The following is a 27,636-nucleotide window of genomic DNA, read 5'->3' as shown; positions in this document are numbered from 1 at the left end:
AAGAAGGCTCCAGGCTCTTAGCTGTCAGCACAGAGCCCAATGTGTGGCTGGAACCCATGAACCCTGAGATCATGATCTGAGCCGACTGAGCCCCCAGGCTTCCCAATAGAAATGGTGTTTATGGCAGATTCCTTTTCAGAAACATTGAGGTGTCCTGCTTCCACTGTGGTCACTGCCCAGTGGCAACCCCTCTAGTAATCCTCCCTTGTAATGTTTTTGCCTCTTCTTCCCCTTCTCTCCAGCCCTGTGTCCTTTGTCCCATGATACACAAACTTTCTTCCATTTTGTGCTTCCGTGAAAATCCCTTTTACCTCATTGCTTTCAAGGCAGCCTGGCTTCTCTCAAGCTTTCTGCTTTGCCAACAGCAGCCACCTTTGATTTGGGTGTAAATTCATCCTTGTTTCATACAGGAGGTCGGTTAGGGCCAGCATTCTTCTAGTTTCCTGTACCTCCTTCCTGTCGTAGGTCCGTCACTCTTTTGTAACAGTAGCTGCTCTTTTAAGACAAGTTGCTCCACAGGAGTGGTTGAGCACTGACTTCTCACCAGGCATTGTGTTGCAAATTGGGAAAACCAGTGATGTGCAAAATTAGGCATCTGTAGTTTGGAGAGACAGTAAACAAATAGTCAGGAATGCAAAGGATGGAAAGGCAGGGAAGGTTTCCCTGATTAAGTGATGTTGCCCCTGAAATGAAATCGGGTGACTGAAATTTACAGTAACAGATGGAGCGCTGGGGAGAACATTTCAGGCAGCAAGAATGGCATGTGCCAAGGCCCTGTGGTTAGTGAGTGCCTTGTGCCAATGGAAGGAAGGGCAGTGATGGCTAGAGCACCGGGAATGAAAGGGCCTGGTAGGGAGAGAGGCTGCTGAGTAGGTGGGAGCCAGACCACAGGCACTCTGCTAGTGCATGATTAGGACTTGGACTTTGGTCTTTGCCACGAGAGCAGTGAGAACCCACCTGTTGCTGTTGTGTTGTTGTTTTTTTGATGTTTATTTTTGAGAGAGAGAGCTGGAGGGGGACGGAGGACTGCGCTGTCAGCAGAGAGCCTGACGTGGGGCTCGAACTCATGAACAGGAAGATCACGACCTGAGCTGAAGTGGGATGATTAACCGACTGAGCCACCCAGGCGCCCTGCCACCTGTTGGTTTTAAGATGAGATCTGTGATCTGCCAAGACCTCTCTGGCTTCCGCGTGGAAAGCCGATCTGTGGGGACACCGGCAACTGCGGGGCCCGGCAAGCCGCGGGCCTGGGCGAGCAGGGGGATTTGAGCGACTAGACGAACAGGGTGGGGTGTGAGGCGGCGCGTCCTGAGAAGCCACCGCGTCCGGCTGGTGAACGGTGACGCCACTCCACGAGCAAAAGGCCACGGGCAAAGAAAGCGCTCTCCCCGGGGCGCCCGCGGCCTACCTCCCAGGGAGGTGGGTAGGCTCCCGGCCAGCGCCTGAGCGCCCCTCCGCGGGCCCGCCGACGCCAACGCGGGACAGGCGGGGGAGCTCACACCCACCCACCTCTGGAAAGAGCGGCTACGAAGAGCCCAGCAGGTACCAGCAGGACCAAGTGCCCCAGCTGCCGCGGAGAAAGATCCGGAACCGGCCCTGCCCAGGAGGTAAAGAGCAATGCTCAGCAAGCGTGCTCACGGGAGCGCGCGAAACCGATCGGCAACAGATCCTGGCCGGGGTGGGAGGGGGTTGGGGGTGGGTGGGGAGGAGAGAGCACCTTGTGCGCATGCCCGGGGCCTCTGGCGCCGCGGGGGCGGGCCGAGCGCGTCACCCCGCGGCGCCTTACGTGACGTCATTGCACGGCGCCGGCAGGAAGTGGCTCTGGGCGGCGCACGTGGGGGGTGGCGCGGCGGGAGGGCGCATGGCGAGTTCCGCGGGGCTGGCGCTGTGCGGGCAGACGCTGGTGGTGCGGGGCGGCAGCCGCTTCCTGGCCACCTCCACTGCGAGCAGGTGAGGGGGCTGGGCCCGGAGCGGGGAGCCCCGGCTGCGGGCGCGCGTCGGGGCCTGGAGGGCCCGAGTCCCTGGCGCCGCCGGGCCGGGCCCGCCCTGGCGGGCACCCCCCGCGAGCCCCTCCGCCTCCTCGGCCCGCGCCTCCTCTCGAGAGCCGCCCCCGCTGCGTCCCGCCGCCGCCGGCCCGGGGCCCCGCGCGCCTGGCCGGGTCGGCGCCGGACGCTTCTGGTCGCTGCCCAGGCCGGATCGCGTGAGGTGACGCGGGCCAGGCCCCGCGGTTTCGGGGTCGTGGCCACACCCGCTCTGGGGGCCCTGTGAGGAAGGCGGCCTCTGCCCTCTTGGCGAGGGGTGCCCTACTCTCGGGGAACGCGCTGGGAGGGGGTCCCGGGCGCACTCCTCTCGCCTCCCTCTGCTTGTCGGTGCCTGCTCCCTCGCCCGCAGCCCTAGACCCCGCTCTTGTTCTTTCTTTGGGGCTCTGGGTGTCGCGCGCACCTCCCCAGCGCCTCTTCACAAGGCTCTGCACCCGCTTACACGGCACCCGAAATTCTTAGCAATAAGTGTTAATCAAATAGTCTTGCCCCAGGAGCCGCATGGATATTAATGGTCCGTTTCGGCCCGTGCTCCTTTCCTAGGGTAGTTCGGATTCATACATATGTCCGTCAAATGCAAATATAGCCTCTCTGAGCTTTGTTCAAAGCCTGGTATCGGAAATCCCCTTTCAACGTTGAGTTCAGTTTTCACAAAAAACTTGCTCGTAAACCTGTGGTCTGTTCCTGATTTTTTTTTTTTTTTTGGAGACTCCTGGTGTCCTAACACGTGCCACTGGGAGACATGGGTTTATTACACTTGATATGCTTGCTTTGGTCTACGCCTTTTGAGGAAATGTGCTGGTGGCACAGTTTTTGCCTCGGAGAAGTGTTTCTACGTCACAGTGTTTGGTGGGAAAAGAGTCTGAGCGCAGTCACTTTAAAGGCTGTGCCCTGTCTATTCCCCGGGCACTGGAACGGGGGAGATGGGCATAAACTGAAGAGAGCTTAGGGTCTTGAGGGAAGATGGGTGGTGCCTCCTGTACTGGTAGGTGTTTGGCGGCCATGGGAGCTCTCATGGGTAGTTGAGGCGTTTTTAAAAGGTGGCAGTTTTATTACAAAAACTTTTTTAAATGTTTATTTTTGAGACAGAGATAGAGCTTGAGTGGGGGGAGGGGCAGAGAGAGAAGGAGACACAGAATCAGAAGCAGGCTCCAGGCTCTGAGCTGTCAGCATAGAGCTCATCGCGGGGCTGGAACCCCCCATGAACCGTGAGGTCATGACCTGAGCTGAGCTGAAGTCGGACGCTTAACTGACTGAGCCACCCAGGTACCCCTTAAAGGTGGCAGTTTTAAATTTGCATGCAAGAAACCCCCAGAAACATCAACGTAATTTCTTCTGACATAAGAATCTTGCATTGATTTTTTTTTTAAAGTTTATTTATTTACTTTGAGAGAGAGAGAATGCGAGTAGGGAGAGGCAGAGAGAGAGAGGGAGAGAGAATCCCAAACAGGCTCCACACCGTCAGCGCAGAGGCTGATGCGGGGCTCGAACTCAGAAACCATAAGATTATGACCAGAGCTGAAATGAAGAGTCTGAGGCTTAACTGAGCGGCTCAGGCTCCCTGATAAGACCCTTAATTTAATGATTATAAGATTACTTACGTTCTAGGAAAAACCCTGTGTTTTTATTAATAAAGTGCTCTTTTTAAAATCTCTGTTCTTCCTTAGTGATGATGACGTCCTCTTCGCATATGATTGCAGCACGGCAGCAGAGAAGTCACAAGAAAGTAAAGGGTGAGGTAATGGGGGAGGCTCATCGGGCCTGATCATGGAATTATTGGGACAGAATAGCCTAAGAAGTAAATGATCTTCTTACTTACTGAAGTCTTCATTTCTTTTTTCTTTTTCTGTTCTTTTTTTAATGTTTATTTATTTTTGAGAGAGAAAGTGCAAACAGGAGAGGGACAGAGAGAGAGAGAGAGAGAGAGAGAGGGACAGACGATCCAAAGCGGGATATACGCTGAGAGCAGCAAGCCCCACGTGGGGCTCGAACTCATGAACTATGGGATCATGACCTGGGCAGAAGTCGGAAGATTAACCGACTGAGCCACCCAGGTGCCCTTGAATTCTTCATTTCTCTTTACCCTGCTGTGTGGATAAACCAGGTACCACCTCCGGAAAGAAACGTGGAACTAACTTTTAAATTTGGCATTAAGGATATTAGGATTTTTCTAAGTATTTTTAATTAGTTTCTGTGCGTAATTAACTTTTTTATAGTCATCTTGAAATACAATGGGATTTTAATGTTTTATTTTTATGTATTTTGAGAGAGAGAGAGAGAGAGAGAGAGAATCCCAAGCAGGCTCTGCTCCCGAGATCATTACCTGAGTTCAAGATCGTGACCTGAGCTGAAATCAGGAGTCAGATGCTTAACCAACTGAGCCACCCAGGCAACCCCAAAATAGAATGGGATTTTAAATGCTTTGAAGGCAGGTGTATGAAGTTAGCTTTAGTTAATTGAAAGATCAGGAAAGCAGAATGTGATAATTTTGTATGGTGTTCTTTTTTTAGTAGAATTGGTCTTGTGGCTCATTAGAAAAAAAAAAAAAAAACTGAAAATAATCCTTGGCTCTAGTCTTAGATCCCTTCATGTCCATGAGGGAGTGGGTCACGTGATCTCTGAGGGTCTTTCCAGCTCCGCTCTTTGGATTCTGGTGTGTGTGCCTGTATATTTAAAAAAAAAATTTTTTTTTTAATGTTTATTTATTTTTGAGACAGAGACAGAGCATGAACAGGGGAGGGGCAGAGAGAGAGAGGGAGACACAGAATCCGAAACAGACTCCAGGCTCTGAGCTGTCAGCACAGAGCCCGACGCAGGGCTCGAACTCACGGACCGTGAGATCATGACCTGAGCCGAAGTCGGACGCTTAACCGACCGAGCCACCCAGGCGCCCCTGTGTGTGCCTGTTTAATGAGATTTATTCGTTAAACATTCCAGCTGTTTTGAACCTCCCTCTGTCCCCTTGATAGGTCTTTATATTCTGGTTACGTGAATCTCATACCGTTTTCTGCCTCTGTTCGTGTTGTAAATGAGTGAGGCTAGCCTGCAGGGATGCCGCCTTGTTTACTCAGGTAAGCCCTGACCTTGTCCTCTCTTTCTCAGGGAGGACGGGCAGCCCGCGGATAAGGGGAGTGACACGATTCTGGCGTCCACCTTCTCCAAGTCTGGCAGCTATTTTGCTTTAACTGATGACAGTAAGCGTCTGATTCTTTTCCGTACAAAACCATGGCAATGTCTGAGTGTCAGGTATGAAATGCTAACGTTGAATAATTTGATGTTGAACGCACAGCTTACACTTGCATGCCCGTAACCATAGCGACAGTGACCTAGTAATAAGCAACTAACACATAGTCTCAGCTCTGTGCCAGGCACTGTTTTCAGGGTCTTCCGTGTGTTAACTGATTTAATCCCCGAAACAGCCCTGTCTGTGTAAAGGGGGGGGGGGGGGCGGGGGTCTTGCCCTTACCCACATCCCTGGCCGGAGTCCAGAAGCTGATCCTCATCAGCACCCAGGGCAGAGCCGGTCCCTGAACCTGGTTGCTCTGGCTCCAAGTGCGGGCCCCTGGCCACCGTGGCATCCTGCTTTCCAGCACCCCTCCAGCCCCGTGGTGGCAGAAATGGAGACTAACAGCGGGCGCTCCGAGAGTGTGAGGGGTTTTGTGTACGTTCAGGCACCTGTGCTGCAGTTGAACTTGGCGGGATGTAAAGTTAGCGTCCTGATTCCCAAGTATGTGAAGAATGTGTGCGAGCTCAGTGTTGATGGGGGAGGGTGTCAGCGGCCTGGTGTCCTTTGGCCTTAGTTGTCCCTCTGGAGGTCTCCGTCAGTGAGTTCCTCGAGAGCTTCCTTGTTTTGTGACCTCGAGGGCTTAGAGAGGTGGGGGATGCTGACGCAGGCCCTGGGCACACGTGATTTTCTGTTGCTCTGACGGGGCGGTGGTGAGTTCTCTGCTTCCTCCAGTGGGAGAAGGCTGGGATTCTTTGATGTCTGTGGCAGGGACGGAAACACCCACCCGGAGCAGGGCCAGCCTCTCTGTCCCCTCATCTTTGCCCCCGCCCCCCCCAACCCCCGCGCAGGCTGCTCCGCTTAACTGTCCCTTGACAGTAAGAGAGAAACGCATGCAAGCTACGTACCCGTTGAGCTACCCACTGACCAGGGTTAAGGGACTCCACCTGGTAGCTGGTTCACATCTGTATCGGGGACAGCTGTGCTTTTTATTTTATTTATTTATTTATGATTTTTTAAACGTTTATTTGTTTTTGAGAGAGACAGAGACAGAATGTGAGTGGGTTAGGGGCAGAGAGAGAGGGAAACAGAATCGGAAGCAGGCTCCAGGCTCTGAGCTGTCAGCTCAGAGGTGGGGCTGCACTCACGAGCTGTGAGATCATGACCTGAGTCGAAGTCGGACGCCCAACCGACTGAGCCACCCAGACGACCCCCCCTTTTTTTAAATTTAAATTAACTTAAATTTAACTTAGTTTAATTTTATTTTTAAATGTTTAATTTTTGAGGGAAAGTGCACACACATGCACACGTGAGAGGATCAGAGAAAGAGGGAGACAGAGGATCCAAAGCGGGCTCTGCGCTGACGGCAGAAAGCCCGATGAGGGGCTCGAACCCATGAACCTAGAGATCGTGACGCTTGACGGACTGAGCTCCCCAGGCGCCCCAGCAGCTACGCCTTTTAGAGTCCTGATTGATCTTACTTTCAAAGAGAAGAGTGCAAAGGCAAATTCCAGGTGGCCTCTGCACGGGGGTGTGTGCTGTGCTCAGGGGAGCCCTTCGCCCTGAACTTGGGACGAGGGGACGTCCGCACAGCCTGCCACCACGCCCCTGCATCCTGTGGTGGAGCTTGCCCTCGACCGAAGGGCGAGCGCCCGGGGCTCCTGGCGGGGCTCTGGCCGTTCCCCAAGGGCTCCCGGGTGCTGCGACTTGGTTTTGTCTCTTGAAGATGCCGTGTTGGTGATTACCTTCCCGTAAAGATCTAGGAACACTCAGGGTCAGCAACGGTACGCTGGCAAACGGTGGCTGGTGTCTCGTTTTTTCCCCCCTCTAATCGTATTTGGGCTGTTGGTTTTTACGTTGATGCCAACAAAGGACTGTTGCAAACGTGCGTTAGGTGTGCAGGGCCTCTCGTGTCGCGGGTGGGGTACAGCGTGCCCTGCAGACGGTGCTTGCTGGCAGTTAGGTGGGACCCCACGGGACTCCCGTCCCGTCTGTGTCAGCCGCCGAGCGAAGGGCGCGGGCCAGATCACGTCGCGGTTCTAGAGGCTGCGTTTTCCACGTTGCCTCGTCCTACGCCTTTACCCTGAACGCAACGTAAGGTGCGATGCTGCCCGATGCAGCACCTGTTGTGCTTGGTGGGGGTCGGGGGGGGGGGCGGCCCCGACAGATGGACCCTTCCTCAGAAAAACAGCCATCCTTGACCTTCAGTTCGGTCTTGGGAGCGTCCTGGACTCGCGTGTTTGACCAAGACTCATCACAGCTCGGAGCTCTCCAGTGGCCTTAAAACCTAGCCTTGGAGGGTGTCGAGGAAAAGCCCAGATGGAAGTCGTGGGTAGCAGTGATTGTTTTCAAGGTTTCAGTTCAGGATGACAAAGGCCTGGAACTGAGGCCGGGTTTTCTGAACCAAAAATGAGGACACTTGGCGTGACATGTTTTCTGTTTTCTTGGTGAGAGATCTTACGTAGGAAGTCATACCGTTTCGGGAAATAGATGCATTAAAATCATACGAGTATGTGGAAAGGCAGAGCCTTGGGAAATGAGATTGTTTGCTGCTGGAGGTGTGTGGTGTTGGGGAGCTTGGTATCCTCGGGGCCCCATGGGGCCCGGCGGGCTCAGATTTGTTGAACAAGCATGGCTTTCTGGAGGGGGGCTTGGGTGGGTCCCAGCTCAGCGGGGGCATTTCGGACTCAGCTGCTGGACCAGGATAGTGGCCAGGGGAGAGGCCAGGCTGGCCTTGGGGGGGCGTGAAGACAGGAACACTGGGCTGTGTACCTCATGACTCTGGAGGGAAGGGAGAGACCCCGAGGACAGGTGGGGCCCTGTCCCCCCTCCTTCCGGGGGGGGGCTGAGTGGCCAACCCATCTGCTGTCCTGTCTTGGGATCTGCCCCTGCAGACCCTCACCCCCACCTGCTCTGTGCATCCTGGAGTCCTTGCAAGGACTAATTTAGCCTGAGAAGATAGAAGCCCCCCACCCCACTGGCAAAAGACGAAGTGACAAGATTGTGAAGCCGGGCCGTTTCTGGGCTGATCAGGAAGAGGGGCAGTGGGGGTTGCCCGTGTGAGTCCTGCAGGACCGGCCCACGCCGCTGCTCTGGAAGGGTGGCCGTGAGGCAGCTGCGTAATCGCCCTTTAGGAGCCGCGGTGGCGTGTACGTGAAGGCGCGCCTGGAGAGTTCTGCTTAATCTTGCCCGGAGCCTCACCGTCTTTCTCTGTTTTCTCCGCGTTTATGTCATTACTCGTCCTTTCTTAGCTCCCCTGGCGGGCGGAGGGGGAGGTTCGGGTGCTGCTGGCGGCCCTCTCCCCTGCGTTTTCTGTCCTTTAGTCCCTCTGCTCCCGAGAAGCTGTGATGTCCTCGTTGGGTCCTCGTGTCAGAGACGTAGCTTGCTTGAGCTTAGGTTTCCATTTCGGGCTGACATCTGGAGCGCCAGCTGCAGGGCGCCGTGGGGGTGCACTCGCATCGCCTCTGGGGACAAGGGAGGGCAGGAACCGCAAAGTGCAGGTAAGGCAGATAAACGTGATGTCTGCGTAAGGCTGTGCGCAGGTGGGGTCTCAGAGCCGGAAGTGCAGGGACTTGCCTTGTGGACAGCGAGTAGAAAGGAAGCGAAGGAAGTGTAGAAGGAGGGTGGGAGGAAGCTGCATAAACCAGCCCCCCGAGAGTGGGCGAGACGCTGGGTGACCAGGACCCCGGATGAGGCGTGCATGCGTGCGTGCGCACGCGGTAATGTTTCTCGGGCTGGCGCAGTGTTGAACCAGTTTCCAACCCGCGGGTGTGACCGACCTGGTGAATTCGATCGGGGTGTGAACTGACGAGCGTGTGAACTTTCGTGGGGCCTGAGCCGGAACTCAGACCTCCCCAGCGGCGTGCCGGGGCCGCCCCTGTGGGGACGGATGGCGCGTGCGTGTTTGCGGAGGGGTGCCGCACCCCGTCTTCGGGACTGTTGTGCAAGCGCAGGAGCAGTGCGGGCGGGTCCAGCCCGGCAGGGCCCCGGGCTGCGGCGTGGAGTCTCCCGGTGCAGGGGGCCCGCGTCGTGTGTGTGCTCGCGGTTTCGCCCAGAGCACGTTGGGTGTTTTCTGAAGCCGACCGTCTTCTTCCTCGACACGTGCGGTGGAGCTGCTGGGCCGAGGAGCAGGTCTTCCGACATTTTATTAGGGTAATCTTCAAGCACAGCAAATTTGAGAGGATTTCATGCTAGACAGCCAGGTATCCACCGCCCAGATTCTGCCATCATAAAAGCAAAAATATCATTTCAAAGTGAGATTTGTCTAGGACATTGGCTTTGTTTCCATTTCTTAACTGCCTTGCTTTTTCGGTGCTGCTGTGGTACCCGGAGGGGGAGACGCTCGGCGAGGAGCTGACGCGTGTCCGGAGAGCGCACGGCTGGCAGGCCCGTCGGCCCTTCCTGTGCTGACTGTGCGAGCCAACTGTGGGCGTCTCTGGCCTTCCAGGACCGTGGTGAGGAGGTGCACGGCCCTGACCTTCACAGCCTCCGAGGAGAAACTTCTGGTGGCCGACAAGTCTGGAGACGTTTATTCCTTTTCGGTGTTGGAGCCACAGGGATGCGGCAAGCTTGAACTTGGACACCTGTCGATGTTGTTGGATGTGGTACGTGGGTGGTGTGCTAGTCAGGTGGGGCAGAGCAGAGGGTCTGACGAGGGCGAGGGTGAGGCCGGGTCTGCGAGCTTGGCCGTCGGGGGCGTGTGGGTTCTGTAGAAGCTCTGCAGACTGGTGAGCAGGCGGCCTCACTAGTGGGACTTAGGAAGGTGAAGCGGCCGGTGAATGTGGACGGGCCAGCGAGGAGGCGTCGGGGTGGTCCTGGAAGTGAGGGACGCCCGGGTCGCGTGCAGAGGCGGAGGAGGGCTGTGGGAAGAGCAGGCACCGTCTCCAGGCCTGGGCTTGTTCTCCGTGCTTTACGGGCCTCACCTCCGTGTCCTTGCGGCCCCTCAGCCGCGACCTACCCCACCGAGGGGCCTGGTGAGGGCTGGGGGCGGCCAGTAGGAGGTGGGACTGGGTGGGACCCAAGGACGTCGGCAGGAACAACGAGGGAGGGTTTCTTGAAGGAAAGACCACCAGGACTTGGTGACTGGGTGGCCATGGGGTCACAAGGAAGAGGAGGGAGAGAGGGGGCAGGGAGCGGGTGCTGGAGGTCGAGGGGTGGTGCAGGCGGTGTGTGTGCGAGGACACCTGGGGAGCACTGGGAACGAGTCCCGGGGGCGGGGTCCCTGCTTCGGCCACCCTCACCTGTGCTTTGTCACCCTCGTGCGCAGGCCGTGAGTCCCGATGACTGCTACGTCCTCACTGCCGACCGGGACGAGAAAATCCGGGTGAGCTGGGCCGCGGCACCGCACAGCATCGAGTCCTTCTGCCTCGGGCACACGGAGTGAGTCCCCTTCCTGCCCCTCCGGAGGACGTCCGGGACGCACAGGCGGGCTGCTCGAGAAGCGGGGGCACCCGCTCTGTGGCCAGGCCTGCAGGAGAGGGACCGCCGTGCGTGTGCAGCGCTCCCCTGGGCGGCTCCCTGGCGAGGCCCCATCCGGTGCTTGCTTCTGTCCGGGGCCCTTCAGAACCTTCACCTCTTCCTTCCCCTCCCTTCCCGTGTGTTTCGGGGACTGGTTTTCTCATTAGCACTGGGGTCTCAGACCCCAGCACGAGGGCACCACAGATGGTGGTGGTGACGCTGCCCACGGGAGCCAGCGTGGCGCTCAGTGTTAGAGGACTTTCCTCCAAGCCCGCCGCCTCCCACCTGTGACCGCTCACCAGTGGTCCCCACGTTGGCCTCCAGGCGAGGGCTTGTTTCTGGAACACTCCTTTCTCTGCTCCGACACCCGCCAGGGCCCGGCAGTGGTCGGTGGCCAGTAGGCGTGTGTGTGGGGGACATACTTTCGTAGTTTGAACAGTCCAGGACTTAAATCTGAACCTGGGCAGTGGTCTTTCCTTTGCGACCTCTTTTCTAGGGCAAGTGAGCTCTCTTCTGGTTGAATTTTGGCATTTTGCAAGGGAGGCATTTTCAAAGAATGCCGGTCTTCTCGGGGTCAAGGCTAATTACAGTGTGTGCTCAGGAGAAGCCCTTAGTTTCATTTGCTGCAGTCTTTTACTTTAAGGAAAAAAATTTTTTTCAATGTTTATTTATTCTTGAGAGAGAGAGACAGAGTGTGAGTAGGGGAGGGGCAGAGAGAGAGGGAGACACAGAATCGGAAGCAGGCTCCAGGCTCCGAGCTGGCAGCGCAGAGCCCGACGCGGGGCTGGAACTCACGAACTGCAAGATCGTGATCTGAGCTGGGATTGGACACGTGACTGACTGAGCCCCCCAGACGCCCCAGTTGCAGTGTTTAAAGTACATTATTTGAGGCTGCAGAAGACGTTGGGACAAGTTGATTTAATTCTGCAAAATCGCTCCTGTTTCCTTGGTTTTGAACGGGATGTAAAGAATGACCTCTGGGAAGGTGGATGGTTCCCGGATTTGTCGCTCCTGATAGCTTGTGTGGGCTTTGATTGAGTTCTGTAGTGATCCAGCGTCCAGAGTTCCGACCTGCAAGCCCCCGGGCCCTTTGCTCTGTTGGTTTCTTTCTCCCTGGGGTCTGCTGCTCCCCACCCCACCCCACCCCACCCAGCACACTTCTGCCTCAGGGCCTTTGCTTGTGCTGTGTTTGCTGTCCCCACTTGGTAGAGCTCTCCTCCGTGCTCTCCTCCACTTCTTCAGTGTCCAGCTGGATGCCACCTGCCTTCTCAGGAAGGCCCCCTCCCCTCATCCTGTCCTGCTCTGCTTTTCTCTTAGCCTTCACTGTCCAGACAGGAGCCACGAATCCTGAAGTCTGAAGGGAGATGTGCTGTTAGTGTAAGATACCTGATTTTGAAGACTTCATACGAGAAAAGAATGGAAAAATAGCTTGTTCCTAATTTTTTTCTTGATTGCCTGTTGAGATGGTAATATTTTGGGTGTTACCGAGTTAAGAGTAGCTTCAGTGACTTTCATCTGTGTCTAATTTCTTTTTTTAATGTTGATTTATTTTTGAGAGAGAGACAGCGTGAGCAGGGGAGTGGCAGAGACAGAGACAAACACACAGAACTTGAAGCAGGCTCCAAGCTCTGAGCTGTCGGCATAGAGCCCAATGCCGGGCTTGAACCCACGAACCATGAGATCATGACCTGAGCAGAAGTCAGACACTTGACTGACGGAGCCACCCAGGCGCGCCACATCGGTGTCTAATTCTTAGATGGGGTCCCTTGCAAATTTGAGTCACGTGGCTGGAGCCCTGTTTCTGTTGGGCTCTCTGCCGGCCCATCTCCTGTTGGCTCCTGCAGCCTCCGTGGGCTGTGCTTACTGCTGTCCCCAGCCCTCCGCACGGCGGCAGGTAGTAGGTGCTCAGTAGGTATTTCAGTGAGCGAATAAGTGGTAAAAATAGATAAAAAACAGTATTTTTAAGCAATCTCTGCAGCCAGCACAGGGCCAGAAGTCACAACCTTGAGATTAAGTCGCACGTTCTGCCTGCTGAGCCAGCCAGGTGCCCCAAATAGAAATAGATTTTTAAGACTTTTGTGTAAAATCTGTAGAAACGGTTTCCACCCGCTTCGTCTTGACTCGTGGAGGTGACCCACGGCGTCCGTAACGGACGTTCTGTGCCGGGGGAGTGCTGGGGCCAGCCGCCTGGGGTCCCCGGGGGCCGTGCGCTGGTGACCACCATACAGCTGGCGGGAAAGCCCGGGAGGCCGTCTCCCTCGCAGGGCGAGGCTGGCTCCAAGGTGGGCTTCTGGGGACGACCGCGGGCTGAAGGACAGCGGGTCTGTGTCTGCCTGCCGACCACTGTTGCTCCGTCCCACGGATCCCACCCTGAGGCCTCCATCATCACGGACCTGCAGGGGAGGTCTTGGGCTGTGAGCGGGGCGGCTCGAGCAGCGGCACAGAAACTCCTGGACCTTTCCGGCAGCGCGTCTGGGGAGCGCGTCCGGGGAGCGCGTCCAGGGTGGGGAGCGCGGCCGGGCTGGGCCGGTCCCGCCTGTGGGTTGTCATGTTGTTGGGCCCTGAGAATGACGCGGTGTGCTCCCCGGCTTGCTCGGCGCTGTCCAGCTCCCTGTGGACCCTCCTTAGTTTTCCCCGGGGCTTGGGGGCATGTGGGACAAGGCTTTGGCGAGGACAGACGGGCCGGGCGGGTGTCAGAGCAGCGTGCCAGAGCTCAGCTCACCCTCTGCTTCTCTCACGCTGTAGGTTTGTGAGCCGCATCTTCGTGGTGCCCGACCACCCCGAGCTGCTTTTGTCCGCATCCGGGGTAAGTGCTCGGTTCCGTGGTGAGCACCTGTGGGCGCCTTCCAAGCGGGGGACCCGAATGGGGCTGGGGGCCCGTCCTGGTGTTGGGTCTTGGCTGTTCTCCGCTAGATGGTGCTTGTTTTCCCAAGTTTGGAGCTGACCCAGGCTGCCTCCTTGCTTAGGGGCTTACATTCGGCGGGGGGTGGGGGGGTGGTGTCTGTCCCAGGCTGCCTCTGTGTGTGTGTCCGTCCCAGGCTGCCTCCTTGCTTAGGGCCTTGGGCGGGGGGTGGGGGGTTGTCGCCCTGGAATGGAGTGTGAGGAATCGGGTCTCAGGGTTGTCGTCTTCCTGGAATAGCATTGTGACCTCCGGTACAACAGTACCTGAGTCCCAGGGGGACCTGGGTTCCCCCGAGTTACTGCTGCGCTTCACCCTGTCCCCCACCCTGTCCTTCGGGCCGACATCTGGCCTTGGTGGTGGGGGGGGGGCGGGGGTTGGTTAGTAGTGAAAACTTTGGTGTCCGGAAGGTGGGACTCGAAGCCTGGATAGTTTCGTCACCAGAGACCTCTTTGCTCTGAGGAATATTTTTGCCCAGAGAAGGTTTTGAATTACTGATGGCATCTGATTCTTCCTTTCTTCCCAGAAGCCCTGTCCTGTCCCTCTTCCTCTGTCGTTCCTGCTCCTTAGCCTTCTAGGGGACTCGGGTGCCTGGGTGGGCTGCCCGGAAGGCTCCTGGCTCTCCTGAGTTCGGGCTTCCGGGTGGGAACAGCGGCCTCCCTGCCGTCCTGCAGACACCTGGCCGCCGTCTACACGTCTGTTCTTTGTTGCTTCACCACGTTTGCGTTCTGCTTTCTGACTCTCTCTTCCTCCTAGCTGTGCTTGGTCCTGTGATAGCAAACGGAAGAAAGTAGGTGTGGCTAGAGTTCCCAGAGGTGGCCGGTTTTTGTGAATTCTGCTGTACCTACACCTCCCAGTGTTTCTCACAATAAAACAAGCATCTGAGCACATAGAAAAGTAGAACGAACACTTTTGACTTTGGCACTGGCTTTGTCAAGTTCCGTGTTTTGCTTAGGAGCGTGTTTAAAGATGCGGGAGAGCTCTGCCCACCCTGTGCCCTGCCCTGTGCAAGGTGCAGTTCTCTTCATTATTTTTGAAAAATTAAAAAAAAATTTTTTTTTTAATGTTTATTCATTTCTGAGAGATGGAGAGAGACAGAGTGCAAGCAGGGGAGGGGCAGAGAGAGAGGGAGGCACAGAAGCTGAAGCAGGCTCCAGGCCCCGAGCTGTCAGCACAGAGCCCGATGTAGGGCTCAAACTCATGAACTGTGAGATCATGACCTGAGCCGAAGTCGGACGTTTGACTGACTGAGCCACCCAGGCGCCTCTAAAGATTTTATTTTTTAAGGGATCTCTGCACCCAGTGTAGGTCTTGAACTCACAACCCTGAGGTTAAGAGGTGCACGCTCTACCGACCGAGCCAGGCTGGCGCTCCTAGTGTTTATTGTCATTAGAAACACACGCTTACAAAGTGACATTCCGCTGTGAGGCCCCCAGTGAAAACTGGCACTGGCTCCCACTGCCCCTGTGAGGTGCGTCCCTGGCCTCTTTGCCCTTTTAACTTCCGCTCTGAGTGTCCAGAGGACAAGAGTGATTGAGAAACAGGAGAACACGCACCCCCCCCCCCCCCCCGCCGTTTCCCTGCCCTGCGGAGGGTGGTGACGCTGTCTTGCTCTTGACCCCTTCTTTCCTGCTGCCTCCGGACGCCCCTCATGTTAGTTCACGTTCTCTGTCCCTCCTTTCTCCCAGGGGTGCCTCTGAAGGTGGAGGGAGGGTGGTGTTAGGAAGCCGCCTTTCTGGAAACGCCCTGGATCCTCCGCCCCCGCCTGGTGGGTAGGTGGGTATCCGAACTCCAGGTTAAAGCTACCCCCCGCCCCCCGCCGCCCCCCACATCTCACGTGAGGGTTTGCGTCCTCTCTGTGGGATCCGTTCCCCCTTCTCTGGACGTTTTGGGGGCCTCCATGCCCTGTGCTCTGGAGATGGGGGTCAGGGCTCTGACCAGCTATGTGGTTAGCGCCCCCTACCCCCATCCCCGCCCGATTCGAGACCCTCCTCTCCCCTGGGGAAGAGTCCTCACTCTCAGGTGTGCTTCTCGAATGGCTCGTTGTCTTTCCCTTGACATTTCCCTCATGTTCCTGCTTCTGCTGTGGGGACGTGTCCGCAACCTAATTTCCCAGTGTCCTGTGGGCTGTGAAGTTCTGCTGTTGCCATTGGTTCTCGGCAGCCTTTCTGGTGCCCAGAACGTTCTCCCCTCGCAGCGCCACGCCGAGCGCAGGGCCTTTGACCCCCGAGATCACACGTTTGCGTTTCCTTCACCGTGTGTGGTGTCTGCCTTTTGCAGGGGGGTGTCCGTGTGCGGTGGGGACAGGGCAGTGGCCAGTGTCCCTCGAGTCCAGGGTGTCGGAGTCGGGCACCTATAGCCGTGGGTCACCTCTCTTCTCCCGGCGGTCACGTTGCCCAGTCTTTGCCCTCCTGGGCGTCAGGCCTGTCTGCCTGCCCCGGGAGGTGACCAGGGAGGGCCAGTGGTGTGGTCCCTCACTCTGGATACGGACGGGGACCCCGCGGCTCTGCGGGCAGCAGGGTGGGGAGTCCGGCTGCTCTGACGGACCCCCTGGTTGTGCTGCTGGGCCCGGCCTGGTGCGTCGCATCTCAGCCCCTACGGCCTGTCCCTCCCTTCACCTCCTCCCGGTGGCCTCACGTGACCGTTGTCTTCATCCTCGAGGGTTCATGCTTCTGAAACCTCCCTTTCTGGTCACTGGGGAGGGACGCAGGGGTGGGCGTGTGTGTTCACGGCGGCTACGTCCTCTTGCCCAGCGCCCACACACCCCTGCTCTTGACACAAACTCGGGCAGTTTGTCGTCCGTCCTTTTCTCGTGGTGGTTTAAAACCTGCCGTGTGCGCTGTGTGGTGGCGTCTCATTGGATGAGTCTGCGTTAGGTTTTCAGGTGCACGTGGGCCTGTGCACGCGTTTCCAGCGACGGGATCTAGCGCACGGGTTTCCTGGGCGGACCCGACGGCTCACCCGCGCTTCACTCCCTGCTCATTCTCCTTAGACGTGCGGTTCTTCGCGTGTCCCGTCCCTTCAGCGAGCGCCGTGACCTGCATTTGTTAAACGAGTTCTTCCTCTGTCGTGTGTATCTGCGGGGCGCTGAGGCCTTTGGGTCGCACACCATTTTCCTTACCGGCCACACAGTTGACGGTGTCATGGGGAACAAATGGACGCCCCCTTTTCACGGTTCCTAAACAGGGACGTGGGACCGTCCTTGTGCTTGGCCCGACCCGTGTTTCTCCTGTGCGAGCACATGATTGTTGCGGGGGGTGTGTGTGTGTGTGTGTGTGTGTGTGTGTGTGCGCGCGCGCGCCCCCGTGTGTGCGTGCTCCGGCTCCAACCCAGCCACCATGGTCCGTGATGTCTGTACGTGACGGGTCGTCTCGTGTCCTTTGCCCGCTTTGCCATTGGGGTCACGTGTTTTCTTAGTGGTTGCGTGACTGCGGGCAGAGAGCCTTCGTGCCGGCTCCGCTGAGTCAGTGCCCCCCCCCCCCCCCAAGCAGGCCCGGGTGTTCCCACGAGTGCACACTGACCTGTCCTTGCTGTGTGCAGGACCGCACCCTGAGGCTCTGGGAGTACAGAAGTGGCCGAGAGCTGCACTGCTGTCACCTGACCAGCCTGCAGGAGCCGGAGGAGCCCCGGGGTGACGAGGTAGCGTCTGGGTGTGGGTTTATTGGACTTTGCAGGGCGCCTCTCCAGTCCCGGGGATGCCGTGAGCCAGAGCCACTGTTGCGTGGGGAACGGCTCTCTGCCGTCAGCACAGACTTGTTCCAGCTTGGGAGAACGTGTGTTCTCCTTGAGGGCGCCCGGTCGCGTAAGTAGGAGATAATTTGTATTTCGCTGTACGTGCATTGCAACACCCGCTTTACAGAAGTGCCTCTCCCGATCCTGCTTGGAAACAGAAAAGACAGCGATGCTTGAGCAGAGAACTTAATTAGTCTCGTGACCCTCCCCGTACCCCTGGGACGACACACTGGCCAGTGTAGCCTCAGGTCAGGTCACCTGGGCCTTTGGTTGTGAAAGATTTTCAGGGGAGAACGTGTGGGCGGCCCTTTGGGGTGTTCCGGATTCCGTGCTCATGGGCAACTAAGCTCTTTGATGCTTCCCAGCTGGTGCCCTGCACGGCTGAGGTCCAGGTTGGTCACCTGAGGACAGCCCCACCGGTTTTCCCGGAGGCCCTGCTGGGCCTGGCAGGGAGGGAGCAGTCCACTCTCGTGGCTGTTCAGGCCCGCAGAGCTGGCCCTCGGTGTGGTTTCTTGATGACCAGGATGTCCTGCCTGTCATTGGGAGCTTTGCAGTTTCCCCCGGAGCCCCCACAAGGCCCCCCCGCCAGCCTGCAGGAGGTCCGCGTGAGAACTGAAGGGTTCTTCTGCCTCATCCTGGGACTGCCTGCTCGCTCTCGTCCCCCTGAGACTGCTCTGTAGCTGCTGCCCTTACTCCTTCTCAGAAGTGGGCAGGCCAGGCCTGACCATGGGCCAGAGCCTCAAGGACCCCTGGGGCCGTGGCCACCCAGCCGAGTGGCTGCCTGGGCCTCCGGCTCAGCCGACTCTGCTGCTCTGGCCACCTGCTCGTGGTGCCTTCTGCTCGGGTGCCTGCCATGCTGGTGCCCCGTTGGAGGCTGTGGCGAATAGAGGCCTGATTTGTTCCAGTAACTTTTTCATATTCGTGCTCTCTGAACCTTCTGATGCTCTGGGACAGTGAGGTTGAGAGAGGACCCTGAACCAGCAGGTGTCTGGCCTCGGGCCTGGCCCTCAAGACCTGCAGGGTCTGTGGACCATCCCCGCCCCTCGGCTCCTCACCTCCCTCCCTGGAGTCCCCCTCCCACATGGCCCAGCCCCTCAGGCCAGGCTTGGTGAGCACCAGACCTTTCCCTCCACTTCTCCCGACTGGCGGGCGTCTGGTGCTTCCCTCTCTAGGACCAGGGGACCTCGACACCGTTGTGTCTTGTTAATAATTCCTTGTGTTCTCTGCTGCCCCCTGGTCTTGCTTTCTGACCAGTTCTGTTGGCTCCAAAGACACTGCATGGGCTCCGGAGGGAGGGCCAGAGCCATGGAGAGGCTTCTCCAGCTCTCGTGGCACATTGGAATTGTGTCATGGGGGTCTGCCGCGTCTTCCTTTTCTTTCACCGATTTCCAGAAAATTCTAGGGCCGTCTCTTTTTCCTTCCTCGACCGCGGTGGCAACCGTCAAAGTCTTGCCGCGTCCGATCTCGCTTTGAACAGAGTAGTCTGGGGCCGGGTCCCTGGCAGCTAGCGTGCATTTATGTTGCTGTGCTCCCTTGCAGAGGTTTGCCGCCTCCAGGATCACTTACCGGAGCCAGGACGGCTGCGTGGCGCTGCTGTGTGACTGGTGAGCTCGTGCTGCTGCGGGGCGTCCGTGGGCCCTTTGCTGTGGGCTGGCCCTCCTGTACGCGCTGCTCGGTTCACTGGTCTCCAGCTGTGCCTGAGAAAATCTGTGCCCGAGGGCCACCCAAGCGTTGTGGCACGCACCTCAGTCGGTGCCTCCTGAGCGCCGGGCAGGTCACGGGACGACCCGCTGGCCCTCCCCAGGGCTCCGGTGCCGAGGGGCGCTGAGGAGGAGGATTTCGGGGGCACGTGCCATCCGCGGGCGCTCCGGCATCTCTGTGCGCCGCGTGGGCGTGTGGTGTGTCCGCACATCTCGTGTGTCCTCAGGACAAGCCTGCCGCGGGCATCTCCGCTTGTTTTACAGCAAGGATGCGGGTTTAGAGCGGGCTTAGAGCGGGTGGGAGTGCCGGTGCGTCCCGTGCCGTCTGAGGCGCAGCCGGCACGGTCACCTTCTCCACCTGTTTTGTGCTGCACTGGTTCCCTAGTGCCGCAGGGCAGGCTGAGCCAGAACTGGGCGACCTGCTCTTGCAGTGACCCTAGGTCCTACGGCTCTGCGGCCCGGAGGCGGCTCGGCTAGGTGCGTCCGGCTGGGCCGCTCGTGAGCCTGCAGCCGAGGGGTTGGCGATGGCCGGGGCCCTGTTCGGGGCGACCCGGGCACGGCACTAAGCTGTACACGTCGAATGATACCACGTGGGCCTGGTCGTAGCCGTAATACAAGTTCTCTCTCTCTTTGCGGAAAGTATTCCCGCGGTCTACGTTTTCCAGCTTGATGCCGCCAGACAGCAGCTGGTTTACAGACAGCGGCTGACGTTTCGGCACAGAGTGTGGGACATCGCTTTCGAGGAGGGCCGGGGACTGTGGGTCCTGCAGGACCGCCGGGAAGCCCCCCTCGTGCTCTGCAGGCCTGTGGGCGGCCAGTGGCAGGTGAGGTTGCTGGCCTTGTGCCTCTGGTGGGGGTGGAGGGGGTGACGGCTGTGCCCCCTTCCAGCTCGATCGTGGCTCGGTGCTGGGGGGGGTGTGGCCGGAGGATTTGTGACGTGGGTTCAGGGAGCAGGGATGCCCAGCCAGCTCTTTTTTTTTTTTTTTTTCCTTAATGTCTGTTTATTTTTGAGAGAGAGAGAGAGAGAGAGAGAGAGAGAGAGAGAGAGAGAGAGAGACAGAGTGTGAGGGGGGGAGGGCCAGAGAGAGGAAGACACAGGATTGGAAATAGGCTCCAGGCCCTGAGCTGCCAGCACAGACCCCGACGCGGGGCTCGAACCACGAACCGTGAGAACACCTGAGCCGAAGTTGGACGCCCAACCGACTGAGCCACCCAGGCGCCCCCCTCAGCCAGCTCTGTTCATGTCACGATGCCTGTAGTGGTTTTTTTTTTGGGGGGGGGGGGTAGTTGCCATCATCGGCATATGTTCCTTCTGACTTTTCTGGTCACGTGTCTTTTTTTTTAGCAGAGGAACTGACAGTTGGGGTGGCTTGGGTGTGTGGCCTCGACATCGGCAGGCTGCACGTGGCCTTGCACGTGGGGCACTGGACTCAGGAGCACCCATCTGTGCAGAAAGGGGTGTGGGCTGTGGGCCGGGCGACGTGTGAACCTCGCACATTCTCTGAGTCGGCTCTCCCGTCTATAAAGCGGCGTTGTCTCCTGCCCGTCCCGAATCTCCTAGGACGTGGCGGGGGGGTGAACGAGATAAAGCCCGCCCGAGCCCCGTGCTGGCTGGCCCGTCGTTACAAGCGCTCACTTGACCGAGGGCTTTGGAGACGCCCGGAGCCTCTCGGGGTATTTTCATCAGAAAGTGGTGGCGAACAGAATGCCCCCGGCTGGGAAGTGTGGGGTCTGCCGGGCTCCTCAGAAAAGGTCGCGCTCAACAAGCCAACGTGGAGGGAACGCTAGTGGCCCTCACGTCATGGGTCTTTATCCGACGAGACACGAGGACGGCTGCATCTGTCGCGCTGGGACTGCCGGCTGGCTTTGCCTGGTGTCGGGCGGCCCGAGCAGGTGTCTCCCGGGCCCCGGCCGCCTGGACCACGCCTGGCGGGTCTGGCCTTTCCAGCGCCGGCAGCACCGCGGCCTGAGTCCTGCCTCTCTCCGTTGTCTTCTCAGGCTGCTCCTGAAGACGCCGCGGTGGAGAAAGTCTCCGCCCATCTCCGGGGGAACTGGGCCATGCTGGAAGGTAAGAATGTGGGCGCAGCCTGTTTTCGGGGTGACATCCAGAATTGGCCACGGCCAGGGGCAGATCCCAGGCTGTGATACACGGTAGGAAGCCGCTTTTCTGAGCAAGGATACAGGAAGCGTGGCAGGCGTCCGTGTCCCCTCCAGAAGGCCAGCGGCTGGTTGGGGCACCGGGGAGGCTGACCCACACCCACACTGGGAACGCCCAGTGTGAGCCTGCTCCAGGACCGTGAGCTGTATGGAAACCGGGGTCACAGTCGGGGCGGGGTCCACCCCTTTGCCTTCAGGGCTGCCGGTGCTGGTCCCCAGGGCGGGGCCGGGAACGGGTGGGCCTTCACTTGGAGCGCAGGGCGATGCGTGAGCCTCGCATGTTGGCTCTGAGCGGTTCCTGGCCATGAGGTCAGGCATGGGGACAATCACTGGAACCCCCGAGGGTCTTCTTGGCCCAGTGTGGGACCCAGTGTGGACCCCGGGCCGAGAGGAGGGGAGCGTGGTGAGAAGGCCGATCCCCCACCCACCCAGAGTGGTGCTGCGGTGTGAGGAGAGTGGCCCGGCTGTCGGAGCCACGGGTCCCTGTCAGTTGAAGGGCCCGTGGTAAGCATTGGGTGCTGCCCTCACTCAATCCTGTCTGAGAACGTTACAAGGACAAGACCTCGCTCCGTTTTTGTAGACAGAGGAAGGCAAGCCCTTAGCTGCACAGCTTCTGGCGGCTTCCACGATGCTTTTTTGGGCAGAGACCTGAGGCGACCGAGTCACAGGGATGACTCACGCCATCTTTGGGGGCAGCTGCCCTCATTTGAGCAAAGACGTGGCTGAGCAGAAGACGCCTCCGGAGCCTTCCCCAGGCAGAAGTCTGAGCTCTTGGAACTCGAGAGCCACACGTGAAGTCCTCGTTGACCCTGGCACTGACCTAAAGTCTCGTGGAAGGCGTTCTCATGGCGATTTGTTGGCTCTGTGTCCCAGGGTTAACTTCCATCTTTCCTTCCGGGGTGGAAGGACTAGGGCAGTGACCGGGCTTCGTCCTCCCAGCACTGTGTGGATTTGCTTTGGCAACACTGTCAGGCGGGTGTGTAGCAGGACTGTGTTGGGGACACTGGCGAGCCTGCTCCCTGCTTGACACTTGGCCGTCATCCCTGCCGGGGCCTGGGGCCAGCTTGTCTTGCTGTGGACCCCCTGGGAGGGCCAGGTCCAAGGTGGGCTTAGTTTTCCTGAAGTTCTGCAGGTAAACCAGTCTGCTCACAGCGCGGGGGTGGGGGAAGGGACCGGGACGGAGACACAGGGAAGGAAGGCCAGCTGAGCACGGAAGTCCCAGAAGAGGTAGGGGACCCAGAGCAGTGGGCCCTGTGGGGTTTCTGACCGGGGTGAAGTGGACCCCGTGGGGCTGGTCTGTGGCCATCAGGCCTCTCCACCCTCGACACTGAGATCAGTCCGCGTCCATTACCTTGCCGCGTAACGAGTATCCCATGCTCAGTGGGTAAAGGCGACGATACTTCTTACTGGGCTGTTTGTGTGGTTCTGAGAAGCTCCGCTGCCCCTGGGGTGGGATCTGATTCCAGGCGCGCACAGTGGTTGCTGGCAGGGTCCTGGTCCCTGCAGGCCGCTGGGCCGAGGGCCTCGCTTCCTTGGTGGCTGTTGGCCGCGGGCCGCCTGCAGTCCCCAGCACAGGCGCCCCTGTCGGGCGGCTCATACGAGCGTGTGAGCCACAGCCCTCGTGCCTCGTCTCCCAGCGATGACCTGGCTTCGGCGTGTTGTCGGAAGCAAGTCCTGGGTCCGGCTGGTGTGGCCACCCGGAGACGGGCATCATGGGGGCGCCTCGGAGCAGGTGCCGCGGGTCTGCTGGGAGGTCTGGGCTGTGGTGAGTTGATCCCCCTGCGGCAGGGCCTCGGTCCCCATCCCACCTGGCTTCTGTTTCCGTTCCCTCCTGCACAGGCGTGGCTGGCGTGGACGTCGGTTTCAGCGGTCTCTACAAGGCCACCTTTGACAACGTGACTGCCTACCTGAGGAAGAAGGAGGAGAGGCTGCAGAAGCGGCGGCAGAACCCGGCTGCTGGGCCTAATGGGCAGGCCAAGAAGATGAAGCCGGGGGAGGCGTCCCTGAGGTGCCCGTCCTAGCCGCCCCGGCACTCTCGTGGCCTCGAGCCAAAGCCGGCTCTGCTGTCCCCTCTGCCCGCGGCTCCCCGACCCACGCCTGGTGGCAGTTAGGGCCGCACCAGCTCCGCACACACGTGGGCCGTCCCAGAGGACTGGTCGGTATCCCGGCTCTAGAACTTTCCGCCGCCGAACAGGCTCTTCTGCCTGGCGTCTTGGGCACCCTTCTGGCTGAAGGGAAACCGGACGGCCTGGTACTCAGCCGGAGCCTCGAAGCGCCTTTTCTTCGTATTGGAGGAGACCGGAACCTGCGGTGGGCGTGGCGGCTGTGGAGCTTCCACTGATCCCGTGGCGCTGGACGCTTCTCCAGGGGAGTCCGCGAGCTCTGCGGCAGCGTGGGCGGCACATTTCGTCCCTGTGTCTCCCTCTAGATGGTGGGGCGTGCTGTCCGGCGTGGGGGCCGCCGCCGGGTGGGGCCCGAAACCCAGGCGGGGTGGCTCCGTTCCTCCGGTGGCCGCCACCGCCGTCTGCTCGGTCCCCGCCGCCGTGACGTGAGCTGGTCGGGGCGCGGGGCGCAGACTGGACTTCCTTCGGGGCGTGAGGACCCGGGAGCCCCGACCGGAACCCAGCTCTCCAGGGAAACGGTGGAGGGTGTTAACGTATATCTGTGATTTCCGTGTCAACTCTGCACGGGATGCAAAGACCCGGGGCATCCGCTGGATTCTAATCACCGATGAATAGAGTTGAGCTTTTTGCAGCTTCTGGAAATGTTTAGGAGCAACGTTTGGAACTAATTTCAAAATATATTGAGCAAAACCGTCTTTGATGAGTGTACTGTCTGTGACTGAAATGCTGACTTGTTAATGTGAAAAAGCGTTTTTTTGGTGGGTAGTCTTTACAGATGGGTCCGCTGATGTGCTTATTTGTGCTTTTACCCACTTCCCGGTGATCAGTCTCCGAGGTGGGAAAGCCCGTGTGAGTCCGTGATGCCTTTGGTGCGGGGTTTCTTGGGGTACTTAGAGACCAATGGTTTTGTGTCACAGAAGCGAAATCCCTAAGTGCCTTGTTTTTGCTTTAAACGTTGATCTGAAGACAGCCGTGGGTGAGCCGCTCACCCTTCCCACAAGGGGTACAGTGGGGTGTTGGGATGGGCAGAAGTCTTTGAAGGAGAAGCGGGGACGCGCCTGGGGGTTCCCCAGGGTCCTGCCCGAGGAGCCAGACCTCGTCAGCCCTGCACTGCGCACAGACAGCGTTCTCGTTAATCTGCTTTGAAGTTCTTGGTTTTAGGAGAAATTCGGGTCTGGTGGTGGTGACGTGTTGACGGGGGGCCTGCGGGCCAAGTCCTGCTGCTGCCTGGGTTTGTGTGGCCTGTGAGCCGGGAACGGCTTTCACATTTTTCAGTGATCAAAAACCAGGCAAAAGAAAAACAATACTTCGTGGCATGTGAAAATCCCATGCGATTCCAGTCCCAGCGTCCTTAAGTAAAACCGTACTGGGACCCAGCTGCGCCCGTTGGTTTAGGTGTGGCCTCCGTCTGTTTTGGGCCACGACAGCAGAGCGGGGCAGTTTCACAGACCGGATGGCCGGTGCAGTCTGAGGTATTTATCATCTGGCTCTTAGGGGGAAGTTTGTCGATCTCTCTTTAAAATGCCTTTTAGGGGCGCCTGGGTGGCGCAGTCGGTTAAGCGTCCGACTTCAGCCAGGTCACGATCTCACGGTCTGTGAGTTCGAGCCCCGCGTCAGGCTCTGGGCTGATGGCCCGGAGCCTGGAGCCCGTTTCCGATTCTGTGTCTCCCTCTCTCTCTGCCCCTCCCCCGCTCATGCTCTGTCTCTCTCTGTCCCAAAAATAAATAAAAAACGTTGAAAAAAAAAAAAATTTAAAAAAAAAAATAAAAAAAATAAAATGCCTTTTAAACCTGTATAGTTTTAAAACTAACTGGTTACCATCTTTAAAAACAAAGCCAAACCCTGTTCTTCTGTGTTCACGTGGGCTTGCTTTCTCGCGGAACGTTCGCTGTGTTCATGGGCAGGTGCCTGAAACAGGGCGGCGGGGGCGGAGCTGAGGGCTGTGTGCGCGGGGCTCTCTGGCACCTGCCTGGGAGGTGGTGCCGAGCCGCCCGTCAGGATCAGAACGGACCGCAGGGCGGCCGCTGCCATCACTGCCTCTCCGGTGCTCGCTTTCAAATCTCTCCCGTTATTCTCACAGTCCCAGGTGCACACGGCCAAGACCAAACTCTGCTGACCAGCCGACAGTGACAGAGACCCGCCCTTCAGCCCCGTTCCTCATTCCTTCTCCCAGCGGCCGCGTTGCGCTCACTGCTTGTATTTCCCTTCGTACGTCCACATCCTCCAAGAACCACCACGCTGCCGACAATAATAACGCAGTCGGCGGGTCGTGCTCCGTCCACATGGGTGCTTTCGTCCCCCTCCTCCTGCCCCAGCACACGCGGACTCGGGCTCCGGCGGTGGGCGGGGCTGGGGGGGGGGGAGAGGAGACCCAGCACCCTTCTCCTCTGCTGCAGCTGCCTCCTGTGGGGCTGCACCCCTTTGGGACCCAAGTGGCCTCCCGGTCCTGAAACCCTGTCCCTGTCTCCTAAGTGAGGCCCTCCATCCAGGCCTTCCCAGAGGTGGGTGTGAGCCGTGTTCCCGTGGGGACCCTGACCCACAGGCCCCCGGCTGCCCCAGGCCTTTCTTTCTCGGTTGGTAGGTCGGAACGCACACCCGTGATGGCCACGTGCTGTGTCGGAAGGGTTTTCTGTCTCGTGCTCACTTTCTCCCACGACGGCCTCGCTGGGCAGCCGGGTCCGCCGCCAGCTGCCTCACAAAGCCGGCCTCTGCGTTTCCGCCTCTTGGCCTGCCGTGGGAGCTGAGGATTAGCTCCTTACGCACCCCGTTGGTTTTATTTTCTACTTTCCATTTTTTCTTCCTGTTTGTATGTTTCACCTTTTGGGGGGAGGAGAGTTCTTGGCTTTGTTCCAACTTGTTTTATTTTCAAGCGATCTCTACACCCAGTGTTCGCGCTTCTTGAACTCACCACCCTGAGATCAAGAGTCACGTCCTCCACCGGTGGAGACCACCAGGCGCCCCCAGGTCATTTATTGATTTAAGAAGATGGGTGGTCTTTTTTTGTTGTTGTATTTTGAGAGCAAGAGTGTGCAAGTGTGGGGGAGGGGCAGAGAGAGGGGGAGAGACAGAAACCCAGGCAGGCTCCATGCAAGGAGGCTGCTGGGGGAGCTTGATCTCATGACCCTGGGATCATGACCTGAGCTGAAATCAAGAATTAGATGCTCAGTTGACGTATTTCTTAATCCTTACTGCTTTCTTGGTCTGTCTGCATTTTGAGTACGGCTGGAAGGGGCACGTCCAGTGGGCCCACTAGAGAGTCACCAGCTGAGTGCACGTGTGTGACATGTCCACAGAAACAATGGGGAGGCATCCCCCCCCACCCCGAGGCCAGGCCCACCGACACTTTGCCTTTAGTGGCTTCAGGCCCCTTGAGCTCCCCTCTCCCCCTGAGATTCATCCGCATCGTGACACGGGATCGTAGGTGGTTCGTTCTCCTTGTTACGTGCTGCGCCCACGTGTGAAGATACCGCGGCACGTCCGTTCCGTCAGGGGCCTTTTGACTAGTTCGCATACCGGCCACGATGAACGTTGTGGTCCTTGTCTCTGGGAATGTGCCAACGGTTCTGTTAAATGTGTACTCAGGACTGCTGGCCCGTGGTTTCCCCTGTGTTCCGTTTAGATGGTGCTGTCGGCCTGGCGTTGTTCATGCCACCCTCCCGCTGTAGACCGGAACATTCGGTGCATCCTCCAGACTCAGCGTTTCGGTTGTGATGACGTTTAATTTCACAAAGGCAAGTTACGGGCTGGTGTGCGGCAGCTGAGAAAGCCGCCCACCCAGTGTCCAGACTTACATTTGATCTTGTTCTCGGCAAGGTCACCTTAAAGGAACAGCTGGATCAGCCACTGTGGGGGCGGCCAGCCGCCAGGGGTGAGGGCAGCCGAGCAGCCTGTGAAGAGGGCGACCTGCCGAGGAGCTGAGGCCTCTTGCCGATAAACAGCACCGGCTGGCCGTTCCGGAAGGGCTCCCCCCCTGACACTGATGTAGGGCACTGTCGAGTTTTCCTACAGCAGCAGTGCCTGAAGCCTTACGTGTTGACACGCAGTTTTTCTAATTTCCCTTGTGATTTTTGTTTTGATCCTGGTTATTTGGAAGTGTGGTGTAATTTTCAAACGTTTGCTTTTTTTTTTCCTAGATTTTTTTTTCGTTGTTGTTATGGATTTCTTGTTTTAATTCCCTGTGGTCTGAGTATACTTTGACTTCCTTCCTTTTAGATTCCTCGAGGCTGGTATGTCACCGCACTTGACCGGAACGTGTGTTCTTGTAGTTCTTGTGGCAGCTGGAGGCCACTCTGTTAGTGGTGCTCAG

General features: G+C 58.2%; 1 protein-coding gene across 3 annotated transcripts; it reads left to right on the top strand.

The window, feature by feature from the left end:
- Nucleotides 1-1,809: 1,809 nt before the first annotated feature.
- WDR4 (WD repeat domain 4) lies at nucleotides 1,810-23,312 on the top strand. Of its 3 annotated transcripts, XM_058732122.1 has the most exons (11): nucleotides 1,810-1,950; nucleotides 3,707-3,772; nucleotides 5,142-5,285; nucleotides 9,710-9,866; nucleotides 10,529-10,641; nucleotides 13,465-13,525; nucleotides 17,159-17,257; nucleotides 18,890-18,954; nucleotides 19,691-19,874; nucleotides 21,049-21,118; nucleotides 23,047-23,312. In XM_058732122.1, exons 1-11 carry the CDS (start codon nucleotides 1,862-1,864, stop codon nucleotides 23,226-23,228), a joined length of 1,230 nt encoding a protein of 409 aa, XP_058588105.1. In that variant the 5' UTR covers nucleotides 1,810-1,861; the 3' UTR covers nucleotides 23,229-23,312. The 3 variants fall into 3 exon arrangements, with proteins under 3 accessions (XP_058588105.1, XP_058588106.1, XP_058588107.1); XM_058732123.1 differs by lacking the exons at nucleotides 1,810-1,950; nucleotides 3,707-3,772; nucleotides 5,142-5,285 and adding an exon at nucleotides 5,076-5,110; XM_058732124.1 differs by lacking the exons at nucleotides 1,810-1,950; nucleotides 3,707-3,772 and having other exon boundaries at nucleotides 5,142-5,233.
- The last annotated feature ends 4,324 nt before the right edge of the window (nucleotides 23,313-27,636 follow it).

This window comes from Neofelis nebulosa, chromosome 5 (genome assembly GCF_028018385.1).
Source record: "Neofelis nebulosa isolate mNeoNeb1 chromosome 5, mNeoNeb1.pri, whole genome shotgun sequence".
Lineage (NCBI taxonomy): Eukaryota > Metazoa > Chordata > Mammalia > Carnivora > Felidae > Neofelis > Neofelis nebulosa.
This window is presented reverse-complemented; position numbering and strand designations above follow the sequence as displayed.